This window comes from Notolabrus celidotus, chromosome 9, assembly GCF_009762535.1.
Source record: "Notolabrus celidotus isolate fNotCel1 chromosome 9, fNotCel1.pri, whole genome shotgun sequence".
NCBI classification, from domain to species: Eukaryota; Metazoa; Chordata; class Actinopteri; order Labriformes; family Labridae; genus Notolabrus; species Notolabrus celidotus.
Genome location: NC_048280.1, coordinates 8,083,010 through 8,110,996, shown reverse-complemented (window position 1 = coordinate 8,110,996; position 27,987 = coordinate 8,083,010). Strand labels below are relative to the sequence as shown.

The 27,987-nt window shown below is 40.8% G+C and overlaps 2 protein-coding genes across 2 annotated transcripts; one reads left to right on the top strand and one right to left on the bottom strand.

The window, feature by feature from the left end:
- Window positions 1–245: 245 nt before the first annotated feature.
- On the bottom strand, window positions 246–15,673 carry LOC117818910 (volume-regulated anion channel subunit LRRC8A). The gene is made up of 4 exons (XM_034692046.1): window positions 15,475–15,673; window positions 14,106–14,226; window positions 5,760–7,878; window positions 246–5,610 (listed from the first exon to the last, which is right to left on the bottom strand). Exons 3-4 carry the CDS (start codon window positions 7,869–7,871, stop codon window positions 5,335–5,337), a joined length of 2,388 nt encoding a protein of 795 aa, XP_034547937.1. The 5' UTR covers window positions 7,872–7,878; window positions 14,106–14,226; window positions 15,475–15,673; the 3' UTR covers window positions 246–5,334.
- On the top strand, window positions 15,576–27,236 carry hscb (HscB mitochondrial iron-sulfur cluster cochaperone). Its single transcript, XM_034692048.1, has 6 exons — window positions 15,576–16,076; window positions 17,318–17,414; window positions 25,144–25,233; window positions 25,404–25,548; window positions 26,768–26,815; window positions 26,991–27,236. Exons 1-6 carry the CDS (start codon window positions 15,736–15,738, stop codon window positions 27,083–27,085), a joined length of 816 nt encoding a protein of 271 aa, XP_034547939.1. The 5' UTR covers window positions 15,576–15,735; the 3' UTR covers window positions 27,086–27,236.
- The last annotated feature ends 751 nt before the right edge of the window (window positions 27,237–27,987 follow it).

The following is a 27,987-nucleotide window of genomic DNA, read 5'->3' as shown; positions in this document are numbered from 1 at the left end:
TCTAACTATTCTGCACTTCTGTACATACTTTATCATTATTCTTCTTTATTTATATCTTATTTTATTCCTTCTTTCTATTCATATTTTGACTTTCTTAGATACTGTATAAGAGCATACTTTAATAACTGAATCCCCCCCTGGATAAATAAAGTATATCTGATTCTGATTCTGAAAAAGAAAGCTGCTTAGGGCTGCTGCAGCACAGTTGGGTCAATAAAGCACCGGAAAAGGGAAAACAAGACATATTTGTTCAACCAAGTTTATTTCATTTCATCTCTAGTGGACAGTGTGCAGGAGAGGATGGGACACATGTTCAAACATAATACTGTCACATGGTTCATTTCAATACAGATGAGTTCCTTGTTAATGGGAAACATGTGGTTACTTAATACGTTGAGGTCAAATTAGTACATGATTGGTTTGAGTTGGACACTGCAAAACACTGGAAACAGAAGAAATTGTACCCAAAAAGAACGACTTGAAGAGGACAAAGGGCAAAGATGAACACCAGGGTGAAGAAGTCTTATATGTCAATGTATAGACATACACATAGAGAACACTCATACACACTTTTCTTCTGCGCTAAGACAAAAAATATTAAGAAACAATACAGTGTAACTTATACATCGTCATTGACAAAAAAATGCTGAATCAAGGTAAAACCCAGTGGTTTCTTTAGAACACACACATTTAATTTTAAACCAGCAGCCAGTATTAAATACACCAAACTAGAAAAGAATGTATAGAAATGCATATAAAACTGTAACTGTATAAAACAACTGTTTAAATTAATAAAAATACCAGATGTAATAAAAATAGGCAATAAACTCATTAAAGAAGTGAGTGCTAGCTGGTTGTCCTGAGTCATTTAGTTATATTTTAATAATAGTAATAGCTGTCAAATGAAAAAAATGAGGGGAAAATTAGAAAACACAAGGGCTAAAGAGAACTGGGAAGAAAAATATCTATTCATCTAGTTACTATGACCACTTTCTAGAGACCTACGAATCTTTTCATATGTACTGACCATTTCTTTGCAGTGCTAATTGCAACTCTGAACGTTTGACACAAGGTTTTCTCTCTATAAGAATAGTTGATTGTCTTTATCGGTGCTGTATTGCTGAGGTTTCTGGGTGTCGTGTAACATGAGCAGTTTAGTACATAAAGGTGAGTCAGTTTTTCTGTGGGTAGCTCCAAAGCAAACACATTTTAATCTCATGGCTGGCAGTCATTAAGTTCAACCTTCCCATACTTAAAACATAATAAACATGTGTTTAATACATTAAGTTGTATATCATTATTTTGTGTTTGCCTAAATGTATCTTGTGGGAGAGGAGCTATAGTGCAAAAGCAAACTCTCTAGGACCAAACACATCCTCTCTTGAACGCTTCTCTATCATCTCGGTGATGTCAATGGGACAAAATAAATGCCTGTGCAAGTGAGAAAACTACAGCACTATGACCCATGACATGGTTTAAATAAAGGCAATATTGCACATTATAGCATAGTTCAACTTGTAACTGCAGTAAATGTACACAGCTTAAACTATTCCTATGCTTTTAGACCCAGTTCTCTGAGTTTGTATTGCTACCGTCAAACTTTTCTCTTTTGTGTTTATGAAAACAAAAACTGGTATTCTCGTTCAGGGGAAAACAAAAAGAGCCCCATTGTGTGGTTGTGCTGAGTCAGAGCTGTGCATTGATCTCAGATATCATAATTTTCAGCACCATGCTGCTTATTGTGGGAAAACACAAGAACAGAAGGAGTCACTCTCAGGCAAAAGTATTAAATAATCAAACTCTGAAAACACAGAAACAAAAGTGTTAGAAATTAGATGACCTGATCTGAAGGTTAGGGAGGCCCAGAAATCCAACAAAACAAATTAAAATGAGGAAAATAAAAGAATAAGAACAAGAAACATTCTTAATACTCTTACAACTATGGAAAATAAGTCAAATTCACACTAAAATATGACAAAAAGAATATGATCTCATGACATTTACATGGACATCTGTGTGTTAAATCATAATTTATATATATTCTACTTTATTATCTCAACTTTGACATTTTTTATAACATATTTCAGCTTTTTCTTTTATTTCCCCGGCAGAGTCTGGTTTCAAAGAGACAAATAAAAAACTTTCTTTCATAAAATAAACTCCAGAAACTCAAACTAACTCCCAAAGTTTAGAACTAAAACAATACAGTTTTTTTATACTGGATAGTTAAATCATTTTGAACATGCCCTTCGGACTTTCACACACTCTAGAAGTTTTCAGCACTTCACCGCAGCACTGATCATGAGAGTCTACGCTCCACCAGGGTAGCTGTTTATATAAAACCAAGCTAGCACAGGCAGAGTCAGGAGGTCAGGCTACAACAGAAAAGAAGGTCTCATTAGTCAACGCTGAGACACCACACACACACACACACACACACCCGCCTTTATGTTCTCCCAAATAAACTGCTGGGGTCAAGTATGGCCACTTGTGAAAAGTCAACAGAAAGAAAGGAAATTCTTTTATAAAGTAGAGGTCTAGTGCAGCTTTAAAGACAGCTATCAGTTTAAAACACAGTCACTCAAAAAATGCCACAACAGAAAAAACAGACACAATGCAGGAGGAGTGAGTCCAAGTTAAGGCAACTGACCTGAAAGCTATGGCTCTTTTCAAAATGCCCTTCTGTCTTTCTTACAGTGACAACTCAATTACAGTTTTTCTTTTTTATGTGTGGAATGGTGCTTACTTTCTTAAAAGTTTGAACTTTTCAAAATAAAAGTCTCAGAAATGGCCAATTGTGAGTTCTTTCCCATATAAGAACTCATCTAATGCCACATTGAACTAATCTTTAGAGTCTGATGAATATTTTCAGATTAAAAGTGTCAGTATTAAATGATCATATCAAGGTGGAATCATCACACTAATCTTTGCAGTGTTCAAATTTCAACGTTCTTTTGGCCAGGCGCTCAAAAAACATTTGACAAAAGAAAAACTTCTCACTGATAATCGTTTCTCGGACAATAAAACTCAAAGATCAGCGCAAACCAGCAGACCAGTGCTTTTTTCATTTTCTCCACAGGAAGCGTAAAACCTATCTAGTGTTTTAGGTAAGTTTCATAAAAGTTTTTAACATATCACCAGTTATACTGAGGTCCAATTTCAGTGGACACAATGTGTAATCCTCAACATGATTTATCTCTTTCAAACCCTCCAGCATTATTTCCATATCTGTTCATTGTGTTTTGTGCAATTTAGTACAAACAAACCATGTAGATGCAGCATGGCCACAAAATAAGCATGTTGCTGGGTTCTCCCTGAACAGTGTACTGACAGTAAGGGTTGGGTATCTACAAGCTGATCACACGCTATGCTCATGTGCTATGTTTGTATTGAGGTGATGTTTTGTTATTCTTTCCCACTGAGTAGCATCCTGTAGAGTAATTGTTTTTCCTCAAGTCAAACACTTTAAAAACCTTCCGCCAGAAAGAAGCCATCAAGCGCTTCACTTCGCCAAACTCGCTCCATGTAAGGAGCGCGCTGTCTCCTCTAATGTTGTAATGTACCCGGACTCCGGCCAACAACAGACAAATCAGCTTCCACAGTACTCAGACTTAAAAACAATCTCCTTGATGATCCTACTGCCTCCACCGTAAATATGAAGAACTTCAAATGACTGGATTTTGAGGAGGTCAAGCCTCTGATGCAAAAATAAGTGACTGACAAAGTTACAGTTTGTGTCAGGTCAGTGTTGGACCACTGGTGGAGAGTTTTAAAAACAGGAAACACAAATCTGAATGAAATGCAGAGGGTTATAAATTAAACGTGAAGTTCTGTTAGGACCACTTCAAAAAGTTATATTCAGTGATGTGGCTCTGTTCTGGGAGCTCCCTGCCCTTCCATGTGCTTACGTGGAATGCCAAAGCCTAAGGCGGGGAGAGCACACCTCCCGTCTCTTTCATGTGCATACATGAAAAGCCAAGGCAGGAGGAGCATCAGCAGCAAAGAAGCCTGGGGTACAGAACAGAGCGAGCATCAGTGAGGACCACTGTCTTCAAAAAGTTATATTCGGTGATGTGGCTCTGTTCTGGGAGATCCCTGCCCTTCCATGTGCTTACGTGGAATGCCAAAGCCTAAGGTGGGTAGAGCACGCCTCCCCTCTCTTTCATGTGCATAAATGAAAAGCCAAGGCAGGGGGAGCATCAGCAGTAAAGAACCCATGGTACAGAACAGAGCGAGCATCAGTGAGGACCACTGTCTTCAAGAAGTTATATTTGGCGATGTGGCTCTGTTCTGGGAGCTCCCTACCCTTCCATGAGCCAACGTGGAATGCCAAAGCCTAACGCTGGGAGAGTACACCTTTCGTCTCTTTCATGTGCATACATGAAAAACCAAGAAAGGGGGGCGCATTAGCAGCAAAGAAGTCGGGGGGTACAGAACAGAGCTAGCATCAGTGATGACACATACGACATTGGTAAAATCAGACACAGAATAAAAGGAGGAGCTGGGGTGGAGGTGGGTTTGGAAAGCGGTTTGCAGGGTTGTAGCAAGAGAAGGCAGACTGAAGCACGTTAAATAGAACACCCGTTTTGTTATTTGCCAATCGAATGCGTAGATGAAACCAACTGAGCGATCGGCTGGCGTTAAGAGCAGCTAATGTACTGTTTACTGAGCTTAACTTTGTGGCCTGCCTGAACTAACGTCAGGCTTAATTTTGTACAATTGAATGTCAACAAAGCAAATATTGTGCAAATATCAGTGTGCATAATTTAGCCAGACTTTACCAGTCATGATTTCATGAATATTAATTACTTATATGGAATGAGGAGCTGGTTACAAACTTGACATAAGAGGAGCAAATGATGGCTTCAATCTGACGGCCCATATTCAGAAGATAAGGCAGGTCAGTCTGAGAGAAATTACCTTCTGATCTCATTCGTAAAACAACACTAGTGGAAAGATGGGGAACTTTAGTCTAAGGTTTTCTGTGCAAAGTAAAGTTTTGCATATCTAAGCTTCACCAAAAGAGAGCGGCATAAAATGTAAACATGCCCTGGATCACGATGTCATCGCTACATTATTGCTAATAAGCTTAAGTCAGTTATAATGTGAGGGCTGGAGAGTCAACTGCACAGTAAGAATAAAGGGAACAATGTGAAGCTATCAGTGTTTAGGTTCTGCTAATCTGTCCCTGGTTCTCAATACCCAGCCTTACTGGCAGTACACTACAGCAGGACCACCGCCTGTTTCAACACCTCCTCTGGGACAGTTTCTGTGTTCCTCCATCGTCAGGGCCCAGCCTGTCAGTATCTGTCCTCGCTCGCAGCCACAGACCGGTCAAGCCTGTTCTTTGTCAACTTTCCACAACTGTTCCTTGACCTCTGTGGGCAGGGTGTTGAAAAGGTCCTCCTCCACCACGAGGCCGGTTCTCTTTAGCTGTCGGCACTCGCCCAGCTCTACGGGCAGACACTCCAGACGGTTTCCTCTTAGTTCCAGCTGTGTCAGCGCAGTCAGCTCTCCAAACCGCGATGGCAGCGTTTGTAGGCAGTTGTTGCCCAAGTTCAAAGTGCGGAGTTTCTTACACTGGAACAACTCATTGGGTAGGGTTTCGATCTGTGGTTCGAAGTAGGGAGGGGGTTGTGATGGGAGGCAGACAGATAATATCATTAATATTTCAGCAGCACACCAACTGTTACAAAGAAACCATAAAGAGCTGAACAACCAGCAGAGATAAGAAAGGCTGGAGGAAATGAAGTTCTTACCCTGTTGGCTGTCACTGCCAGGTATTGAAGATTCTGCAGGAAGCCGATGTCTGTAGGGATATAGGTGAGGTTGTTATGGCTCAGGTCCAGGAAGCGCAGCTTGCGGCAATAAAACAACTGGCTGGGCATCTTCTCGATCTTGTTCCTGTTCAGGTACAGCTTCTCCAGGTTTGTCAGCGTGCCAATCTGGATGGGAATATAGGCGATCTGGTTGTACCAGAGCTTAAGGCAGACCAGCCGATGAAGGTGCTGGAAGCTGATGATCTCCTCAATGGTCTTCAGGTTGTTGTCTTTCAGATCGATCTCCTGTAAGTTGTGCAGGCTGAAGATCGAGTGCGGTATGCGTTCCAGATCGCAGCGAATGAGCTCCAGTTCTGTCAGGTTCACCATCTTCTTCAGGCTGTTCAGAACCATCAGCTTGGTGCCCTCGTTGTTGATGGAAAGCTTCTGGAGGTGCATGCCCACGTCGGTCACCACCTGAGGTAGCTTAGTGAGGTTACTCTTCAGACGAAGAACTTTCAGGCTCTTGAGCTCCCGCAGCCCGTCTATGACGATGTAGCGGTTGTTCTCTGCACTGAGGTTCCCGGTCAGGTGAAGCTCATTAAGATTCTTCAAACTATAGATCCACAAAGGAATTTCTTTGATGTCTGTGAACTTGATGTGCAGAGACTTCAAGTTCTCACGCAGGAAAGCCAAAGCAGGAGCTTCGATTTTCGCCGGTGTGTGGTAGAGCCACATCTCTCGTAGGTTGACCAGCTGAGCGATGATTGGCGGTATAGTGACGTCAGGGATTAGCTCCAGTTTGAGAACCTCCAGCTCCATCAGGTCGAACACTGTGTCGGGAATGCCACTCAGCATAAAAAGGTGCAACTCCAGCTTCTCCTGAGAGTTCTTGGTGATCCTCTGCCTCAGCTTGTCCAGCGTCCATTCGTTGTTGAGATTGAGTTGCCTCAGTTTGTTCTCGCTCACTTCGGAGAGGAACACTGCGAAGCGTTTCGAGTACAGAGGGTCATACTGATCTATCATGTGCATCATGAACGCAAAGTCATTCTTCACATCGGGTATGTCGCTGTAGCTGCTCTCTTCCCGAATCGACTCAAAGGAGTACTTTTTGAGAGAGCGCCGGAGCATCCAGCAAAGAGTGTACATGCAGATCAAACCATACACCACCACTAAGCTAATGTAGAAACAGGCCAGGATTTTAAAAAGTGTTGCCAAAGGGTGAGCACAACGGTACACGCTGTAACCTGTAAGGCTCTCAATATTTACAGAACAGTCAACGCTGAATTTAATGTCATGCACATAATACCCTGTATAGCAGATTATCAAAATGAACTTGATGACTTTGATGATAGTCTGACGGATGTAAAGTCTGTACACAATGTCACCCTCTTCCACGTGTATGCGGAACTTCTTCACCTTTTCAAACAGAGCTTTTGCCTGTTCGCCCTCTTTCTTGTCTAAAACCCCTGTTTCTGTTCTGTCCACGATGCCCTGCTCAAAGCGTGTCTTTGTCCTCTGCAGCATCGGGACACTTGCTTCAACGTCCTCACTGATCACAGACTCTTTGTGGTCCATTGAGCCGTTCATTTTCATTGGTTTCGGGTCACTCTCTTCCACCACTGTCTCAGACAGAGCCCTTGTTGTCCATGGGGAGTCAAAGCATTTCAGCAGGATGGAGACAAAGTGCTCTAGTTTGGAACTAGTCCGTGGGAACTTAAACCAAAAGTTGCTGCATGCTAGGAAAATAAGGGTGTGGAGTAATACTAGGTATGGGAAATACTTGGCAAACCAGTGCAATCTATTCTCATAACATACAGCGTCCACATAGTTATACTGGTGGCGATCCAGATTGTACTGGATCCCTTTGGGTTCAAAGAATAATGAATTGGAGAGGGTGGCATTGAAGTTCTTCTTGCAGGTCTGGTTGACCACCCATTTGCAGGGCAGGCAGATCATCTTGTCCTGCGTGACCTGCAGTGTGCCTCCAAACACTGAAATCATTAGCATGACAATAGAGATGTAGTCGGTGAACACGTCCCACCATGGTTTCAGGATGCGGTAGGCTGGTTGTGTATCCACAAAGTACCGCAGCTCAGTGATGGGGATCATGATTTATCTGTAGCAAAGAAGAGAAAAACAGGACTTTAATCAATCCATACAGTGAGCAACACAGCCCTGACAATCATTACAAACTACAGGCTAACTGCAAAAATTAAAAGCTCACTCCCCTTATGCATGAACAGCCTTTACCACGACTACAAATCAATTCTACAATGCTAACTAACAAGGTCATCCATCAGAACATTGCAGACAGTTAGTTTGAAGGCTGCCAGGAGGAATGAAATAGCGGTTCCTGCTTGACAAAGAATTACCTGATTGACTAAACTCAGTGGGTTAGCATATTATTGATTTAACAATTGTTAAACAGACGCAATTAATCTTGCTTTCAATAAGAGGTGTCAAGCAGAAAACAGCATTTCAAATGTTTTGGCAAGATGACAAACCAGCCATCAATAGAATATTAATAACGTTAATTTGTCTGCTTTTTAATTTAGTCTCAACAATGTTTAGAAGGATAAATGACTTGTCACCATGGATGGGGGGTGGGGGCGGGGGGGATAAAATCAACACCACACAGGAAACGAGGCGGCTGCTTGAGAAGTGTATGCAAGCTATAGACATAACAAATGAGTACATTAATGGAACAATCATTTAAGATTGGCTTAATCAGGAAAAATCTGTGCTCGGATTTTCATTTGGAGGGCGCGCTAATTAGCAGGGATTTGACTTCCCCTCTTCTGATGCTGATAATCAGACTTCAACTCAGAACTTCAGACTGTAAGTACCGTGATTCTGTCAGGTGTTTATAAAAATGCTTTCTCAGTCTGAATATTTGATGTTATATGATGATAATGATAAAAATGAATCATCATACCACCATAAAAGACAAATTAACCATACAAATTAACATTTGCTTATGTAGAAAGTATAAGTAAGTATAATCTAAGTATTAATTGATTCATTATTCATTAAAAGTTAATGTTTTGGGGCTGGCTTCAGGGGCTGTAACTTCTATCTATCAACTTCCGAACAATTCCACATTATAAAAATGATGACTAAAAGTTGGTGCTGATAATGCTCAAGGTTTTCACTACACTTCTGGATTTAACTTGACAGGCGAAATGACAACTAGCAGGCATAAGAGTGATGTTAGGTCGACAGCTCCTCATGAAAATGGTGTGTTGATGTTGCTCCTGTGAGGTTCTGGCAGAAAACTATGACAGTTAAAAACAATGTATAAAATCAGCAAGGTACCATTTAGGGGGTATCTGTAAGGGGTGGACAAGTTAGCTAAAGCTACAGATTTTCATGTATTACATTAGAATTATATGTCGCAATTAGGAAGATTACGAAGCAACTTTTTTCTTAGTTGTTTAAACAGAAACTCTAATTCCCACTAGCTGGCCAGGATCAAGGTAAAAAAAAAACCACTCAACTCAGTTATTACATCCATGATATGTTGTACAATTTTGTGTTGTTTGTCTGTAACTTTGTTGGAATTTGCTGCTGCTGATCTTGGCCAGGACACTCTTGTTAAAGAGATTCTGACTCTCAATGAGGTTTTCCTGGTTAAATACAATTCTAATAAATTAAAATAAAAATAAAAAAAAAAGACAGCTGAACACTGTATCCCAGACTTTGTGGGTAAAAAGGTCAAATTGGTTTGCTTAGTGTGGCTACGGTTAGCACAACCATCTTCTGGTCCTCCTTGCAGATTAACATCCACATGCCTGTGCTGGCTAAATATTGCTCCAGTCTAGTGGTTCTATGTCATTTTGACCAGACACAATTTCATCTCCATTATCTAGATCAAAATCATAGACTGTATAAATAATGGACTTAGTAACCGTGACGTCATCCACCTGTTTCTGAAGCTCTGTTTTGAAGCCAAACGTCGGCAGGAACCATATTGGAAATTCTGAACTCAACCAAACTGCTGTCAAGCTAGTGTGAGGTAAAGAGGCGGGCCTTGAGCCTCCTAGCCAACAGCTGCAGTGTTCCCGCCTGTCAATCTAGTCAGCTGTGCCTCTCATTGGAGGACTCGTAATCTTAATATCTTCTAAATTGCCGCGTTATGAAAAAATTTGACCCCCCCTACAGTGTGTGCCGATTGAGAAATTATCTATCCAGACAACACTTGTTTTTTGTACCAGGCTGTAAACATGTTTATTTCTGCTGTAAAGATGAGCTTTTTTAAATGGGTGTGTGTATGTGGTTTCCGGTACTTCTGGAGCCAGCCTCAAGCGGACACTCGATGAACTGCAGTTTTTAACACTTTCACATTGGCTTCAATTCTCACGACCGGAGGTTGCCACTTGATCAAAATAGCTCAACTGTGCCATGCTACATGATGCCACATGTCATCTGTGCATGTTTACATCTGAGTAGTAAAGTGTTATGGCAGTTGCCATTGACTGGAGAAACCGCCCCGGCTACTGCCAGGTAAATGGGCCACAACTAAGACACAACATGACGGTTGTTTCAAGCCTTCAATAACAAATATTAATAATTGGTCGAACTGACATGTACTTCTGGTGCCAATGAGAGGGTGATGACATTTAATTATCCATTTGACCCACGATTGCGATTTCACTCATGCTGTTTAAGACCACTATCCAAACAAACAATTCTGATGACAGGCACTCTGCAGACAGTACAGTTTTGTGTAGATGACATCACTATTAATTTCATGTTGGCAAAACAGGACCTCCTTTCACTTTCATATTTACGGGCAATACTTAAACATGGAAGTAATTTAGAATTCCCATCACTTGTGTCAAATGGTGCTGTAATGATCCACAGTAATACTTAGATGCATTGCTACAGACATAATAACCTGATTTTGCGAGACAGTTTATAGCACAGCATCAATCCCTTTAATATTGCTTGGTGCATTAGGCCATAATGAGTGCTGATGCAAATCAATGAGCAAGACTATGAAGCTGATACTGTGAAATAAAATTACATATACTGTGATGGAGAAGTTTTTCTATATTGATCACCCCTGATTAGGAATAAATCTTGTGAATCCAAGCACACCTCACGCCTACACACATGCAGCAAGATCAAGTTACAATATTCCTTCAAGCTGTGGGGAGAATATATAACCCAATAATAAAAAATATGTGATTCAAAATTCTCAAAACATATTAAAATATCGTCTTACTTACTAATCAAAACTGTGAAGCAGAATGACTCCATACATGAAACAGCCAAAAGCAATCCACAGCTTCTCCTCTGCCTCTGTTGTACATCAGAGCCTGATAAAACCCTCCAACTCAACCCTTTAGCCTTCAGTGAGTGTGACACACCCAGCATGTAAGCTTGAGGAATCACTCTTCTAAAGATGATGTTCCGTTTTGGCTTGTTTAACCCAAACAACACCAGAGCCAGAGGAGCCACCTTGCTCCCCTCCTCTCTATTCTTAGCCGTTTCCGTTAATAATACCCAGAGTATTGTCTGTGGGGGCCTTGAGAAGCACCTCCCGTGACCTTCAGGAGGAGATCCTGTTTACCTTATAGAGGCTGCCGTCTCCAACGACTGTCTCTCTGGAATACTCTACTGTCACCTTTCCCAACCCCACCGCTCCCAACTACACACATCTACACACACACAACAAGAGTCTGGAGTTGGCATTCATCACAGCTTGTACTTTGTTAGGAAACTATAAAGGCGAGGAGACGAGACGCCTAGTCTGATCCTCAGCCAAATATATTAAGGCTGGCTTTAGTTCAGAGGAGCATTTGCAAACATCATTATTCCAAAGCAGCTACCTGGATTGGGTAGCAACCAGTAAGTTCGTACAGTATAAGTAATGGATGATACAGTGGGGCAAAAAAGTATTAAGTCAGGCACTGATTTTGCAAGTTCTCCCACTTAGAAAGATGAGAGAGGTCTGTAATTTTCATCAGAGGTACACTTCAACTATGAGAGACAAAATGAGAAAAAAAAATCCAAGAAATCACATTGTAGGATTTTTAAAGACTTTATTTGTAAATTATGGTGGAAAATAAGTATTTGGTAACAAAAGTTCAACTCAATACTTTGTAACATAACCTTTGTTGGCAATGACAGAGGTCAAACGTTTCCTGTATGTCTTCACCAGGTTTGCACACACTGTAAGCTGGTATTTTGGCCCATTCCTCCATGCAGATCTCCTCTAGAGCAGTGATGTTTTGGGGCTGTCACTGGGCAACACGGACTTTCAACTCCCTCCCCAAATTTTCTATGGGGTTGAGGTCTGGAGACTGGCTAGGCCACTCCAGGACCTTGAAATGCTTTTTATGGAGCCACTCCTTCATTGCCCGAGCGGTTTGTTTGGGATCATTGTCATGCTGGAAGACTCAGCCACATTCCATCTTCAACGCTCTCACTGATGGAAGGAGGTTTTGGCTTTAAATCTCACGATACATGGCCCCGTTCATTCTTCCCTTAACACGGATTAGTCGTCTTGTCCCTTTTGCAGAAAAACAGCCCCAAAGCATGAGGTTTCCACCCCCATGCTTCACAGTAGGTATGGTGTTCTTGGGATGCAACTCAGCATTCTTCTTCCTCCAAACACGACGAGTTGAGTTTTTACCAAAAAGTTCTATTTTGATTTCATCTGACAACATGATATTCTCCCAATCCTCTTCTGGATCATCCATATGCTCTCTGGCAAACTTCAGACGGGCCTGGACATGTACTGGCTTAAGCAGGGGGACACGTCTGGCGCTGCAGGATTTGAGTCCCTCTCGGCGTAGTGTGTTACTGATGGTAGCCTTTGTTACTTTGGTCCCAGCTCTCTGCAGGTCATTCATCAGGTCCCTCCGTGTAGCTCTGGGATTGTTGCTCACCGTTCTCATGATCATTTTGACCCCTAGGGATGAGATCTTGCGTGGGGCCCCAGATCAAGGGAGATTGTCAATGGTCTTGTATATCTTCCATTTTCTTACAATTGCTCCCACAGTTGATTTATTCACACCAACCTGCTTGCCTATTGTAGATTCACTCTTCCCAGCCTGGTGCAGGTCCACAATTTTCTTCCTGGTGTCCTTCGACAGCTCTTTGGTCTTGGCCATGGTTGAGTTTGGAGTCTGACTGTTTGAGGCTGTGGACAGGTGTCTTGTATACAGATAACGAGTTCAAACAGGTGCTTTTAATACAGGTAACGAGTGGAGGACAGAAGAGCTTCTTAAAGAAGAAGTTACAGGTCTGTGAGAGCCAGAAATCTTGCTTGTTTGTAGGTGACCAAATACTTATTTTCCACCATACTTTACAAATAAATTCTTTAAAAATCCTACAATGTGATTTCCTGGATTTATTTTTCTCATTTTGACTCTCATAGTTGAAGTGTACCTCTGATGAAAATAGCAGACCTCTCTCATCTTTCTAAGTAGGAGAACTTGCAAAATCAGTGGCTGACTAAATACTTTTTTGCCCCACTGTATATAGAGAGCAAGTTATTGGAGCAGTTCAGAGTTCTGGTGGTCTAAGTGTGACCCACATGTGCAGAGGAGGGGTCATGTCTCACCATGACGTAACACTACACATTATCCTGCTTATTACACACTTATAACAAAGTTATTTATTCAAAAAGAAATATTTTTGCAGTAAAAATGATTTATTTGGAAAATGTTTTTAAAAATATTGATGTAAAAGACAGATATATTGATCGAAAACTGATTTTACTACCTCTATTGAATATTGTCTGTTATTCTCAAATTTTCTTCATCCATAAAATGAATCTACTCTGTCACCTTATTAAAATGAGCTAACTTGGCAGTTGTTTCTCCCATTACCACTGGTGGTAGAGTAAAACAAGATTAATAGGACTGTACGAATCATAGTAGCACCTGATTTGTTTGTTTTTTTGCCCTGTCACTCTCAGAGTCTGACATTTTCTTGTAAATTCATCAGTCCTTAAACACCGCTACATCCCAAACTGTCGTCTGTGAAGTTTTTGCTTCATGTGCCTTCTTCAACTTCTTACATTTCTCTGTTGAAGCCTATAGAGTTTGTGTCTGTATCACCATCTGCCTTTTAACTACTGTTTCACTGCTTCAGTCTTTTTTTTCTCCTTATTATGTTCCCACCATAATCACACCGACTTCAAATGAACCAGACTACCTTCAGCAGATTACACATAGTCCACCTGAGTCTGTGATTAGAGCAGAATCCCTTGCAACAGTGTGTTATTCTTAGTAACCATGTGCTGTCAACAAATAACAGTCGTAGCTATGGAGCACTAGCCAATCAGAATCAAGTGTTTAACCCTGCCGTGTAATAAGAAAAGATACTGACTAGTTTGGTTATCTGTGCTCCAGTGCTTGATGAGGTCCTTGGTGGACAAGCCACTCTGTGTGTATCCGAAACTCTTCACGAACCATTGCCTCCCTCATAGCCATGGGGTTGTACAGGGAACCTAAAAGGGACATTGAAGGATGAAAATGTAGAATCAGATGGTTTCCAGAATATAGGGAGTGACATACCTACGATAAGATAAGATAAAATAAAATAAGATAAAATAAGATAAGACATTACTTTATTGATCACTGGGGGGAAATTCAGTTGTTGCAGCTACCCATATATAAGTACAATCAAGAAAAAGTTCCACTTAGTAAAAATAAAAATAAGTAAAAATAGATAAATAAAGATAGAATACAATTTAAATATGAAGCCTTCATTTGCAAAAACAGATAACTCCTTTTTTTATAAATGTTCAAAAAACATTATTTTTAATATAAAGTTACATTTTTGAGATACCTCTTATTATTAATGTCATTTTTACTTAGTCAAAGGCACTCAGTTTCAGCTGATTGATAGTACCTAAACCTAGTAACCTAGTATTTTTTTAAATTATCTGTTTTTGCAAATAAACTCTTCATATATACAATGTTACAAATTGAATTTACATAAATACAAATGTTAAACATGGATTAAATAGCAGTAGTTACAGGCAGTATTAAAAATGTTTTAGTAGTGACCATAAACTGTATATAAAAGGTAGTGACAGGTTGACATGGTGCGATTTTAGTTGGTTATGACAGATTAAGCAATATAATAAATACATATAGGTATATAATATGACCATGCATTATAATGTCATCAGCAGTCAGAGGGACAGTACGAGATGAGATGAGGGAGTAAGCAACAAGAGTCCCGAAAGTTGCTTACATGCTTATTATTGCTTACTACGACGTAATATGTAATTGCAATGACGATATGTGCATAAATGTGCTGTACTTGTTGTATTTTATATAATAACACAGGGGATGTGAGGTGCACGTGTTTGTTTATATGGACTCTTAATCAGGTATGGCTCGGATAGTTAGCATGGGGTAGGGTTGTCTTTGTCATCCGGCTAAGATAATAGAAAGCACAGAAAGTTACAGCAGGGGGGGATATATCAGCTGTATTATTACATAATGCGACACAGTATATACGATTAAGTATATAGTCATGTATCTACACGCTGTTGATGTGCATCGATCACAGAAAGTGAATATTTTACAGCAAACTAAGCTAGGCTACTCTTAGCTCCAGAGCTAACCTAGCTTGTTCCATATGACTCTCGTCTTTCTCTGTCACCTGAAGTTTACACCCTAACACATGCTGACGGTAACGTGACTACTGCTCGCATGTATTAAAACTACGTGTGTGTTTAACTTACTATGCCTGGTGTGCTTCGATTAATCCCCACGCTACTTAAATATAAATAGTTGATCACAAAAGCTAGCTAGCTGTTGTTGTTCCAGTTCCACCGAGACACTTCTCCGCGGACACCTCCTCCACGCCGACGGGGGGCAGTGTGGCTCTTTAGGAGAAGAAAACCTCCTTCCTCTCTCCTTCTAAAGGAGAGATGTTCATGTTTTGACTGTGAGGGGAAGATTTTGCTGATTACACAATCGTGTTTCTTTTTTTAATTTGAGAAATGTTGGCGTTGAACTCTTTGCGGATTACGTGCTCGTCCAGGGCTTGGCTGACGACAGGAAGACAGACTGTTTACAAAGCTGTTACATGTTCAGGGCACTGCATGTCCATCAGCCCCACCAAGGAGGACACATGGCAAAGCAACATGAACTTTGTAGCAGTGGGGAAGGGTAGACTACCCAAACCTGTTGGTTCATACAGGACTTACTGCACAGGTCAAGTTAGTCTGAACTGCTGGAAGTGCGATGAGCCTCTTTACAAATCACCTGCATTCTTCTGTATGTCATGCAAAGTAGTCCAGCCCGCTGAAGCAGGCACTTCCTTCTTTAAAATCATGGACTGGTGAGTACCTCATCTCATTATGTCTCAATCATGTCTAGGGTTGCAAAATTCTGGAAACTTTCCATGGGAATAAACTGGAATTAACCAGAAATTCACTACATTGAAGGTTGGCGCTTAAAAGGGAACTTAAATATAGTTGGGGGACGTATATTTTAGCATAATCCTGACTATAACAACCAGATTTCATGCAAGTGCAGTTGAATATGCTATTCCTTAATCACATGCACAGCACACTGCATACTGCAGGGCTATTGAACCACGCCCCCTACCTGCACTGTGCATTCCTCCCTATGATTCCTCCATCACATGCACAGATGATTTCTAGAATCCTGCAGAGACTAGGTTTGAGAAGCTTGAGGGATGATGCTTTTTTATTTAACATTTGGAATGGGACTTTGTTGGGATAAGAGATAAGATAGTCCTTTACTTGTCCCACAACAGGGAAATTCAAGATTGCATTTTGGTTAATTTTTTGAATGGGTTGGGTCCGGGAGATGAGTAATATTTAACTCAACATTCATGTTTTTGTTCTTCAATAAAATAATTTTGATTGTTCAATAGAATATTTAACACTTGATAAAGTTCTACTTACAAATAAAAATGTTTTAATTGTATTATATTGGCTTATAGTTTAGTTTAGTTTAGTTTATTTATTATTCAGCGTGTAATGCATCGAAAAGGTGCCCAGCCCATATTGACTTACAAGACACTACAAAAACAAAACAAAATAGGAGCAACAACATAAGAAGAAAAAGAAAAAGAAAGAGCAGTTACAATACTGCACATGTTCAGCAATGACCTGAAGTAATTAAAAAGCATAGTGGTACACTTCAGACATTTGACAGTGACAACAACTAAATCAGACATAAAGAGTGCTCCTACACTGTTGAACAGCATTTAACACAAACTGAGCAAACTGGAACACTTTGTGTGTAAACAGGAACTGAAGTCTATCTTCATCAGACATGGAAAACAAATCAGGACAGTTTTATGACACCTTCTAACAAAACAAATATTTATGCTTGGATATGATACCTTTCCATTAAATTACTCTCAATTCCCAGTTAATTCCCTTAATTCCCATAATTCCCATAGAAAGTTTCCAATTTGGAATATTTCCCAATTTCCCTAACCTAACTTCCCATGGAAATTTACCGGAAATTTTCCACCCCTTTGCAACCCTACTCATGTCATTTGTTATCCTTTGCATCTCATTTTAACCATGTGTTGCCTCTTTACAGTGACTACACATTCACACTGGACACACAAAAGCTGCAGAGGAGATACTTGCAGCTCCAGAGGTCTCTCCATCCAGACAACTTCAGCCAGAAATCTGTGGTAGGCTGAGGGATAAAAGGGGTAGTTAAGTAACATGATTGAGTCCTATCTTTTAACACAAAGGTAATCGGGTTTGACCATGTGCCCTGTCATGCCACTTGACTGTGCATTTTTGTTTTATTTCTGAGTATGATTCATTGAGGTTTGGCCAAGGAAACAACTCCAGGCAAAGCTGGAAGATGTATTTAAAAAGGCATTGATGACTGTGTTCTCACAAGGAACATTTCCCAACTTTGAGCAAGGTCAAGGCAGGCAAGCTCTAACAATCAGAGGAGAGCATTTCTAAGTATTCAAGGATGACAAGAGAAAAGAATGCAACATTTGGAAACTAAGTAGCTCAGAAACTGCTCAGGTCCATTAGATATCCCAGGTGGTGATTACAGACAGCCAGCTTGCATAATGTTAACATATTATTAATTACACCAGTACTTAACTTAGCTATGACGTGCCTGTTACAAACTGCTGTGATTTGTAATCCTAAAAATTGTAATCACTTTATTTTAGTTAAAAGTACAATATCTAACAGGGTTCCCACGCGTCCTGGAAAACCTGGAAAACCTGGAAAACAGTTGACCAGTTTTCCAGTACTGGAAAACACCTGGAAAATGGGAGAAAAAGTAAAATGTCCTGGAAAATCACATAAAGTCCTGGAAAATGATTCCAACATGGCTGCGTGCGACCTGACCCTATTAACAAAACACATCCCCATTCATTGAAAGTTGAGTGCACGCTGTGCTGGAAAAGACAGCGACACTGCACAACTTTTTTCACATCTTTTCTCCTTCACTTCATAATCATGAATTCACAGAAAACGGGGGTATATTGTTTATGTTTTATGGTACATTTGGCTCAATTACTGTACTCTAGCTCAGTTGTTCTCAAAGTGGGGTCCTGGGACCCCTGGGGGTCTGCAAACCATAGCCTGGGGGTCCGTGAAATAATTTGAATACATTTGTAGTAAATCATAAAATTGTGCTGTGTCATTACAAAACAGCATATACACCATTGTTATGATACCATTTGGTGGCTCAAAGGGATATGTGAGTCTTGTTACTGTTAATTTTCTGAAAGCGTTTAAGATCAATTACTTGAAAAGTATAAATGATGTCATGTTGAGTCCACAAGAAATGAAATGACCCTCTGTTTTAAAGTATACAAGTGGTATTTACTTGATTCAAATTGAAGTGTTATCTGTTTATCACTATGGTACAGGTCTGAATTTGATACGTTTTACAATACAAATAGTCCCAAGGGCAACTAAGAGTGCAAATGGTAGTAAGCATATTCTTTAGTGATGGGAAGTTGGACTCTTTTCAGAGAGCCGGCTCTTTCGACTCCTGAACGGCTCTTAATTTAGGATCGTTTGTAGCCGTATATTTTACCTTAATTTTGCAAAAACTAATGGTTTGTTTGTTGAAAACCCTTTACGTACGGTGTTTTTATATGAAGCCTTATAATTGCCCAATTGTGTGCATTTCTTCTGTTACAAAATCATTTTCACCCTGATCCTGGGGTTATGATTAGGGTTAGGGTTTTGATTAGGGTTAGGGTTGTGATTAGGGTTAGGGTTGTGATAAGGGTTATGATTAGGGTTAGGGTTATGATTAGGGTTAGGGTTGTGATAAGGGTTATGATTAGGGTTAGGGTTATGATTAGGGTTGTGATTAGGGTTGGGGTTAGGGTTAGGGTTGTCTTAGGGTTGGGGTTAGGGTTAGGGTTGTGATTAGGGTTAGGGTTGTGATTAGGGTTAGGGTTGTGATTAGGGTTAGGGTTGTGATTAGGGTAAAGGTTGGGGTTAGGGTTGTGATTAGGGTTAGGGTTAGGGTTGTGATTAGGGTTAGGGTTGTGATTGGGGTTAGGGTTAGGGTTAGGGTTGTGATTAGGGTTAGGGTTGTGATTAGGGTTAGGGTTGTAATTAGGGTTAGGGTTATGATTAGGGTTGGGATTAGGGTTAGGGTTGTGGTTAGGGTTAGGGTTGTGATTAGGGTTAGGGTTGTGATTAGGGTTAGGGTTATGATTAGGGTTGGGATTAGGGTTAGGGTTGTGGTTAGGGTTAGGGTTGTGATTAGGGCTAGGGTTGTGATTAGGGTTAGGGTTATGGTTAGGGTTATGATTAGGGTTGTGATTAGGGTTGGGGTTAGGGTTAGGGTTGTCTTAGGGTTGGGGTTAGGGTTAGGGTTGTGATTAGGGTTAGGGTTGTGATTAGGGTTGGGGTTAGGGTTAGGGTTGTGATTAGGGTTAGGGTTGTGATTAGGGTTAGGGTTATGATTAGGGTTGTGATTAGGGTTAGGGTTGTGGTTAGGGTTAGGGTTGTGATTAGGGTTAGGGTTGTGATTAGGGTTAGGGTTGTGACTAGGGTTAGGGTTGGGGTTAGGGTTGTGATTAGGGTTATGATTAGGGTTAGGGTTGTGATTAGGGTTAGGGTTGTGATTAGGGTTAGGGTTATGATTAGGGTTGTGATTAGGGTTGGGGTTAGGGTTAGTGTTGGGGTTAGGGTCAGGGTTGTCTTAGGGTTGGGGTTAGGGTTGTGATTAGGGTTAGGGTTGTGATTAGGGTTAGGGTTGTTATTAGGGTTAGGGTTGGGGTTAGGCTTGTGATTAGGGTTAGGGTTGGGGTTAGGGTTGGGGTTAGGGTTAGAGTTGTGGTTAGGGTTAGAGTTGTAATTAGGGTTAGGGTTAGAGTTGTGATTAGGGTTAGGGTTGGGGTTAGGGTTAGGGTTGGGGTTGGGGTTAGGGTTAGGGTTAGGGTTAGGGTTGGGGTTGGGGTTGGGGTTGGGGTTAGGGTTAGGGTTGGGGTTAGGGTTAGGGTTGGGGTAAGGGTTAGGGTTGAGGTTAGGGTTAGGGTTGGGGTTAGGGTTAGGGTTGGGGTTAGGGTTAGGGTTAGGGTTGCGGTTAGGGTTAGGGTTGGGGTTGGGGTTGGGGTTAGGGTTAGGGTTAGGGTTGGGGTTAGGGTAAGGGTTAGGGTTGGGGTTGGGGTTAGGGTTAGGGTTGGGGTTAGGGTTAGGGTTGGGGTTAGGGTTAGGGTTAGGGTTGGGGTTGTGATTAGGATTAGGGTTGGCGTTAGGTTTAGGGTTAGGGTTATAGTTGTGATTAGGGTTAGGGTTGTGATTAGGGTTAGGGTTGGGGTTAGGATTATGGTTAGGGTTAGGATTAGGGTTAGGTTTAGAACCAGAACTAAACTTAAGCATACAGAACCAAACTTATGCAAACAGAACCAGAATCAAACTCAACCAGAACCGAACAAGAACCGAACCAGAACTGAACCAGACCCGAACCAGACCCGAACCAGAACCCTACCAGAACTTAACCAGAACCAAACAAGAACCGAACCAGAACAAAACGGAACCAGAACTGAACCAAAACCGAACCAGAACCGGACCAGAGCCGAACCAGAGCCGAACAGGAACCGAACCAGAACCGAACAAGAACTGAACGAGACTTGAACCAGAACCAAACCAGATCCGAACCAGACCCTTACCAGAACTTAACCAGAACCGAACCAGAACCAAACCAGACCCGCACCAGAACTTAACCAGAACCGAACCAGAACCCTACCAGAACCGAACCAGACTTGAACCAGAATCGAACCAGAACAGAACTGAACCAGAACCAGAAACGAACCAGAACCCTACCAGAACTGAACCAGAACCAAACAAGAACCGAACCAGAACAAAACCGTACCAGAGCTGAACCTAAACCGACCCAGAACTGGACCAGAGCCGAACCAGAGCCGAACCAGACCCGAACCAGAACCGAACCGGAACCGAACCGGAACCGAACCAGACCCGAACCAGAGCCGAACCGGAACCGAACCGGAACCGAACGAGACTTGAACCAGAACCAAACCAGAACCGAACCAGACCCGAACCAGAACCGTACCAGAACCGAACCAGAACCGAACCAGAACTTAACCAGAACCGAACCAGAACTGAACCAGAACTGAACCAGAACCGAACCAGACTTGAACCAGAATCGAACCAGAACAGAACCGAAACAGAACTATACCAGAACAGAACCAGAACCAAACTCAAGCAAACAGAACCAGAACCAACTCAGGTAAACAGAAACAGAACCAACTCAAGCAAACAGAACCAGAACCAGAACCAAACTCTAGCAAACATTATTAATGTCCTCTGGTTGGCATTGAGAAAAATCAGATGCCTCAGTTTGGATGGGCTGATCCGATTTCCCCTCTCAGTGAGTATTTGCCTGGTCTTCAAGAAGACTCTCTGAAGGAGCAGATGAAGCCAGGATACACAGCCTCCCCTCCATCACCTGTATCCTATATCCTCACATATGATTGGCCGCATGGCCGCCATGCTGACCAATCAAAACAAAGTTCTGCTGTGAGCAGAGCTGGGGCTGAACACAGAGAGCTAAGCAGCGAAAGGAAAAAACTGGGAGCCGGCTCTCTCTTGATGCGAGCCGGCTCTTCTGATTCACTATAAAGCATCGGCTCTCAGAGCCGCAGCTTTTGATCATGACACATCACTAATGTGCTTAATCTGTGTCACAATTATGAGGGGGCCATGGACAATTTTCTAACCTGTAAGGGGTCCCTGGCTCCAAAAAGTTTGAGAACCCCTGCTCTAGCTAGTAGGAGTGCAAACTCCCGATAGTGAAAACAAACGGAACAAAAAGAGCGACACAGCTGAACAGAAACTCCACGTTGTAGACATCGCCTATCATAATAGACATCGCCATGCAGGAAGACAGTTTACATTTTTTAATCTTCAAATACAGAGTGCGTCTATACACCGGTGAGATTTTTTCAGAGTTTACGGTAACTCAAATAAAAAAACGTGACATTTGCTTTGATTTATATTGACCACTTAGCAGGATGAATATCATGATTAAGCAGGTATATTTTGAGTCTGAGTTGAGTTGAGAAACATTTGTGGCCATTTTTGTCATTCAGATATATTTAGGTCATTAAAGCACTGATCCTCTGATCATTATTATTATTTAATTATTTCAGTAAGGCGGCTTCCAGATTCCTTTGCTGGCTCTTTTGTTTTTTTCTTAGCTCATTTTATATTTTTTGAGAAAAGAGAAAGCTGAGATGAGAGTTGCCCATCATTGTTACTTGGTTGCACTAATAAAGTGAAGTGCTGTACGTCTGTGGTTGCATTATTCTATTATCAATTTGACATCATTTTTAAGTATGTAAGAGATGATTTCATTGATAGCCATAGACTATATGTCTTTCAATATAGACTTCCACAGAGAGGAACGTATTAGACTATTTAGGAACTAAATTAGGAACTAAATTTAGACAGTCATACCAGCTTGATCATCACTGAAAATGTCCTGGAAAATGATCTCTGGAAAAGAGTGGGAACCCTGTCTTAAGTATTTAGGGAAAAACTTGTGACCCTAATAAGCTGTACATGCAAAGCTGAAATCCAGATCTTGACTTGAAAACATGCTGTGCAAAAATATATTTTGCATTCTACCAATAACTATGCATGTGTGTCATTAATCACCAGATTAATGACCCAGCATTCAAGGTAGCATGTACCCTAAAGAATGCTGAGTGTACAGTCATTAAGGCCGACCCAACAGTTAACCCAGATACTAAAATCATACCAAAATGATCCTTTAAATAACCCAGAAAAATTACCTTACAGGCTCAACCCAGCATATGGGTTGACATTACATCTGTTTAATACAACAGTACTATGACACTCAGTTTTGTAGTTTTTGTATTATTTTATTGTTTTCTTCTCTTTTTTGACCAACTTCTTACTTATTTTTGAGGAAAGTTGCAGGTGTACCTTTAATAATTGTTAACAGGAACAGTTGATATAGCCGTGCCATTATAATTAAAGCAATGTGGAAAAAAATCCCCCAGCATTCATTTATTGTGTGTATTCACTAGCTTGTCTAGAATAACACCCACTATGAAGGCTTGTATCGACAAATGTTTGTCTGATATGCTTAACATACTATGACTCAAACCCCTGCTGAAATATCATCGATTTACTTTCATTTGAGTTGCTAATTGATGAAACCAATCATTACAGCTGACATTAACAAACATACACTAACTGTGCATATTATACACTGTACTTATCTTGTGGTATGTTGAGGGGCAAGTACATCTTGCTCAACCTAAAATATATCTTGAAGCAAAACAAATCCACATTGCATGTTAGTGAATTAAACTGACCCCAAAACAAACCGTGGACTAAAAGTGAAAAAAGTTGTATGCTGACTTTGTTGCTCTGAAGGAGCAAAGAAACTGTTATGACATTTGTAGTTTTATCAGGATTATTCCACACTGGGCTCTAAGACTACACATGTAGAAAAGTAAGACAACTGGGGTTACACACATGCATGTTTCATCATCAAAATTGGCAGATGCGTGGGCCAATACATGGATCTCAACATCTGCTGTTTGACTATGCTTTTAAGAAATGATATAGAAGCTCATTAACAGTATTCACACATTAGCCTCACAGTGATAGATTGAAAGTGGGTAGGTACAAAATAAAAAAGACAGGAAAGTGGTTTGACGTTTGTCTACGTGTCTTTGAATGCATCACGTAGCCCAGGTCATCTCTTCTCCTGATATCTCGTCTTCAAGACCAACACATTTTCTTTCTAACTCTAGAAATTAGAATGCAGAACATCCCTGATGTGCTTGTTAAATCTCTAAGCACAGTTAAGCTGATGAGGCAGGTAGGTTTTTGTTTTACATAGAAGAAAAAAAAAGCTCACCTAGTGCTGCTTTGAAAACGTCACATATAGAAATAAGACTTGTCCCAATGCATCCGAGCAGTTAAAAATGGAATGTCTTTACAGGTTATTTTAAAAAAACAGTGAGCAGTTGACACAATTTTCACATTATCCTGGTCCCCTCTCGTGGATCATTAAAAAATATGGCATGGTAGTTTAGAAGAATAAGCATTAGGAGTACAAATAGGAGCAGAGGTGTGTTGCTATGAATTTAATTTACTCTGTACACTCAGGTGGAAAAGAACACTGCAGAATGTTTTCATGATGTGACGACGATGAAGCGAAACTCATTCAACAGAGAGTGAGAGAGGAAGCCTAAATGATTACTTCACATACGCCCGATCCAATATTGTACTGACACTGTTTTATTTATCAGCACCTCTGGCCATTTGTTCTTAATTAGACATCCTCCCGCCTCAGGGGTCCTCAGCATGTATAGAAAAATCATTACTTATACAAAGCTACAAGGAAGCCACCTACAGCTACGGTTGTTATTACAGAAACAGCTCCACACGAGGGGCCCGTGGACCAGGGCTCAAACTATTGATTTTCACAAGAGTTGACAGACCTGATAGCTGCAAAATGTAGTCGGATCTGCCAACCATTTCCAACATATTTTCCTTTCTGGCTTGTTTCCACACATCTGTCGTGTCAGACTTACACCTGCAGCCCTTGAAGGATCCCAAACTGCTTTGCTACAAGAGAGTTGCTGTATGTCTTGCACCTGATTGTCAGTATCACAAATAATTTGTTATTAGAAGAGGACAGTTGTATAGATTGAGATGCCAAAGTGTAAAATATCTGACACCGTATTCCCTTTAGTAACATCTTAATGAGTGACTCTGGATGATGTGAATATTTGTTGCTTCATATTCCCAGCATGTATGCTAAAAATCGCACTAATCCATCTTCTCTTCCCTCTTTTGATAAGTGAATATGGACTCAAATTTCCATAAATAGAATCAAACTTAACAGACCCTCTTTTGCAGAAAGAACAGGAGTACTCAGAAAGCCAGTCGGCTCTTGTGAACAAAGCATACAAGACTCTGCTTAAGCCTTTGAGTCGTGGTCTTTATATGGTGAGTTTGAAATCCCTGACTTAACTTCCAATGAATAGTTTATTTTTGTAACTGCAGTCTCGTCTGTCTGATCGCTTATTCTAGAAAAACATCTTCTCATCTGACTGTCAAGAGTAGTGACGTGCATTTAAAGGAGCTGCTGGTTTGATGAACTCTGTCCTGTGTTTCAGCTGGAGCTGCAGGGGATGCGTATAGAGGAGGGCACGGACTCTGGGGCCGACTCAGAGTTTCTGATGGAGCTGATGGAAATTAATGAAGCCGTTGATGAAGCGCAGAGTCCAGAAGAAGCCAACAAGATTGGCCAAGACATGAAAGGTAGACGGATATGTCTGTTACAGTCATTTAGCAGCTGAGCAGAGTGAGTCTCGTAAGGTGATTTGACCTGAGTGGTTATCACGGTTAAGCACAGAAGTATAGATGCGCATACTGTTTTTTTGCTGACACAAAAAAAAAGAAGCTATTTCAGATTTGTGTCCAGCTTTATCAGTCAATCCATTATCAATACCGCTTATCTTGTTTGCAGTTGCTGGAGCCAATTCGAGCTGTAATTAGGCGAGAGGCAGGGTACACTATGGACTGGTCAGCAGTCAATCACAGGGCTGACATATAGAGACAAACAACAACTTACACTCACACTTACTCGAATCTAGGGAAACTGGTTGACCTAACAGGCATGTTTTGTTATAGTAAGCGGGAGTACTCATAGGGAACATGCAAACTCCACACAGAAAGGCTCCATCCTAGGGACTCAAACCTGGACCCTAATCACTACACCTAAGCTTTATGAGCAGTTTTAATCTTCCAGCTCTTAAAAATAAATAAAAAAGAAACATCATGTGAACATATTCATGACCCTTTACTTAAGGGTTAAAGCTGCAGTCTGTAAGTTTCAGTTCTAGTTAATAATATGACACCTATGGTTACCTACAGCTAAATATTGCAGCAGACTTCCCTTGAGCAGCTTCTTTGTCTGGTATGCAACAGAATAGCAAACCACTGCATCAAACTCGTGTCTGTACATATTTTAAACCTCTTTAGTCTTGGAAACGACTCCAAGGGCTTAGATTACGTGTCAAACTCAAACCTCCACACACACTAGTGATGGTCAGTAACGATCAAAGTGTTTTAAAGTAAGGTTCATACAGAGTGAAAACACACAAAGTGGATTCTTCAGGAAGATGCTGACCAAAAGAAACATGTTATATGAGGAAGGATTTAATGAAGTTCCCAAGGATTAGAGCTACTGACCTGAATGCGCCTTGTTTGAAGGTTGAAAACTTCAGGCTGAGGAGTGACGCATACATGCCCCACCATATGTATACATATACGATATATATATATGTATGTAGGATCAATGTGTTACTGTCTTTATGTGGCAGATGGTGCTGCAACAACATGTCTCTTTGATTTTCCAACCAGGGCAGTAACTCTGAGGGAGGTGTGCAGTTGAGTTTGCTAGAAATAAAAACCATGATATTACCATGTTGTGTTAACATGTGTAGAATCTGAACTTTGTTGACCTCTTCACTTGCAGAGAAACTGGCAGAGTTGACAGGGAAGATAGACGCTGCCCTCCTTAAAGGTATTGTTATATTCAGACGTTGCGCTAAAACACCCTCTGTTCCTCCCACTCCTTCCTTTGTTTGCTCTGTGATGTTTGCTGAAGCGTTCCTTTAAGTTGCAGAGTGCGTCATTGATTGAACTTCTTTTTGCACTCACTCTCTGTTTTGTGTTATTGTTTTTTTGTTTTTTTTCAGGAGAGCTTCAGGCTGCCAAAGCACTGCTCGCCCAAATGAAATACTATGCAAACATAGACGAGAAAGTGAAGGAAAAACTTTCTGACTTCATGTAATTATTCACCAGTGCAGTGTCACTTTATTGGATCATTTTAACAACTTCTACAAAGTTTTGCACAGAGGAACAAATTATTTCACATTTGTATTTAAATTATGTTAATGTATTGTTCAAGTGGAATAATAAAAGTTTCCTTGTAATCCATTATACACACTGACTTATTTGTACTTAAGTTGACATTTTCTGATTACACAATGTATATTAATGAGGGTGTGATGGGATGCATACAGTATCCTCCTTGAATTCCATCAATTTAACATCCCTAATCATATCCACTTGTACCTAATGTATCATTAAATATGACAAAGACCTTTAATAGGCCCTGATTAAAATGCTGCTCAGAGTGTTTATATGATTATCCTGCCTATCAGTTCAGCATTTGCCATGTGGGACTCTTTCAGTTCCTCAGGTTACCTTTAGGTGGAGACATAACACCTTGACAGTCATCATGCAGAGCAGCGGTACATGCTGTACAAACTGGATGGGAGACCAGCAGGAAGTCCTTTATTGAGCTAGACAGCCTAGTGAATAATTCATGGTGGCTTCGTATGTTGCTTTTATGCTATGATAATGAGGAAAGCCCTGCTGAATGATGATTACTTGATGAGCCAAAGATCTGTGATCTGTGTAATTTCTAGCTCATAATGTGCTGTACGTTGACCCTGTGCATTTATGCCCGCAGCCCACTGATCGGGGCATCGGATAGTCAATTCATCAGTTAACCTCATTTAAAATAAAAGTTTTTTATTCCTATTCCTTGATAGAAAATTGCCATAATCTGTGATTACTTTGCAAATTGGAGCTCTGGTCACATGAAGGCATTAGATGAGGGAAACTGATATAGGCATTATCAGACTGAAATCTAAGGGGTATCGCTTAATCTGATTGCAGAAAGAGAAA

Coding starts and splice junctions, on each gene's coding strand:
- LOC117818910 (XM_034692046.1), bottom strand. CDS start 7,871: ATGATCCCCATCACTGAGCTGCGGTACTTTGTGGATACACAACCAGCC. Junction 5,611..5,759: donor TGGCAGTGACAGCCAACAGG/GTAAGAACTTCA, acceptor TTCGAACCACAG/ATCGAAACCCTACCCAATGA.
- hscb (XM_034692048.1), top strand. CDS start 15,736: ATGTTGGCGTTGAACTCTTTGCGGATTACGTGCTCGTCCAGGGCTTGG. Junction 25,234..25,403: donor TGAGTCGTGGTCTTTATATG/GTGAGTTTGAAA, acceptor CCTGTGTTTCAG/CTGGAGCTGCAGGGGATGCG. Junction 25,549..26,767: donor GATTGGCCAAGACATGAAAG/GTAGACGGATAT, acceptor CTTCACTTGCAG/AGAAACTGGCAGAGTTGACA.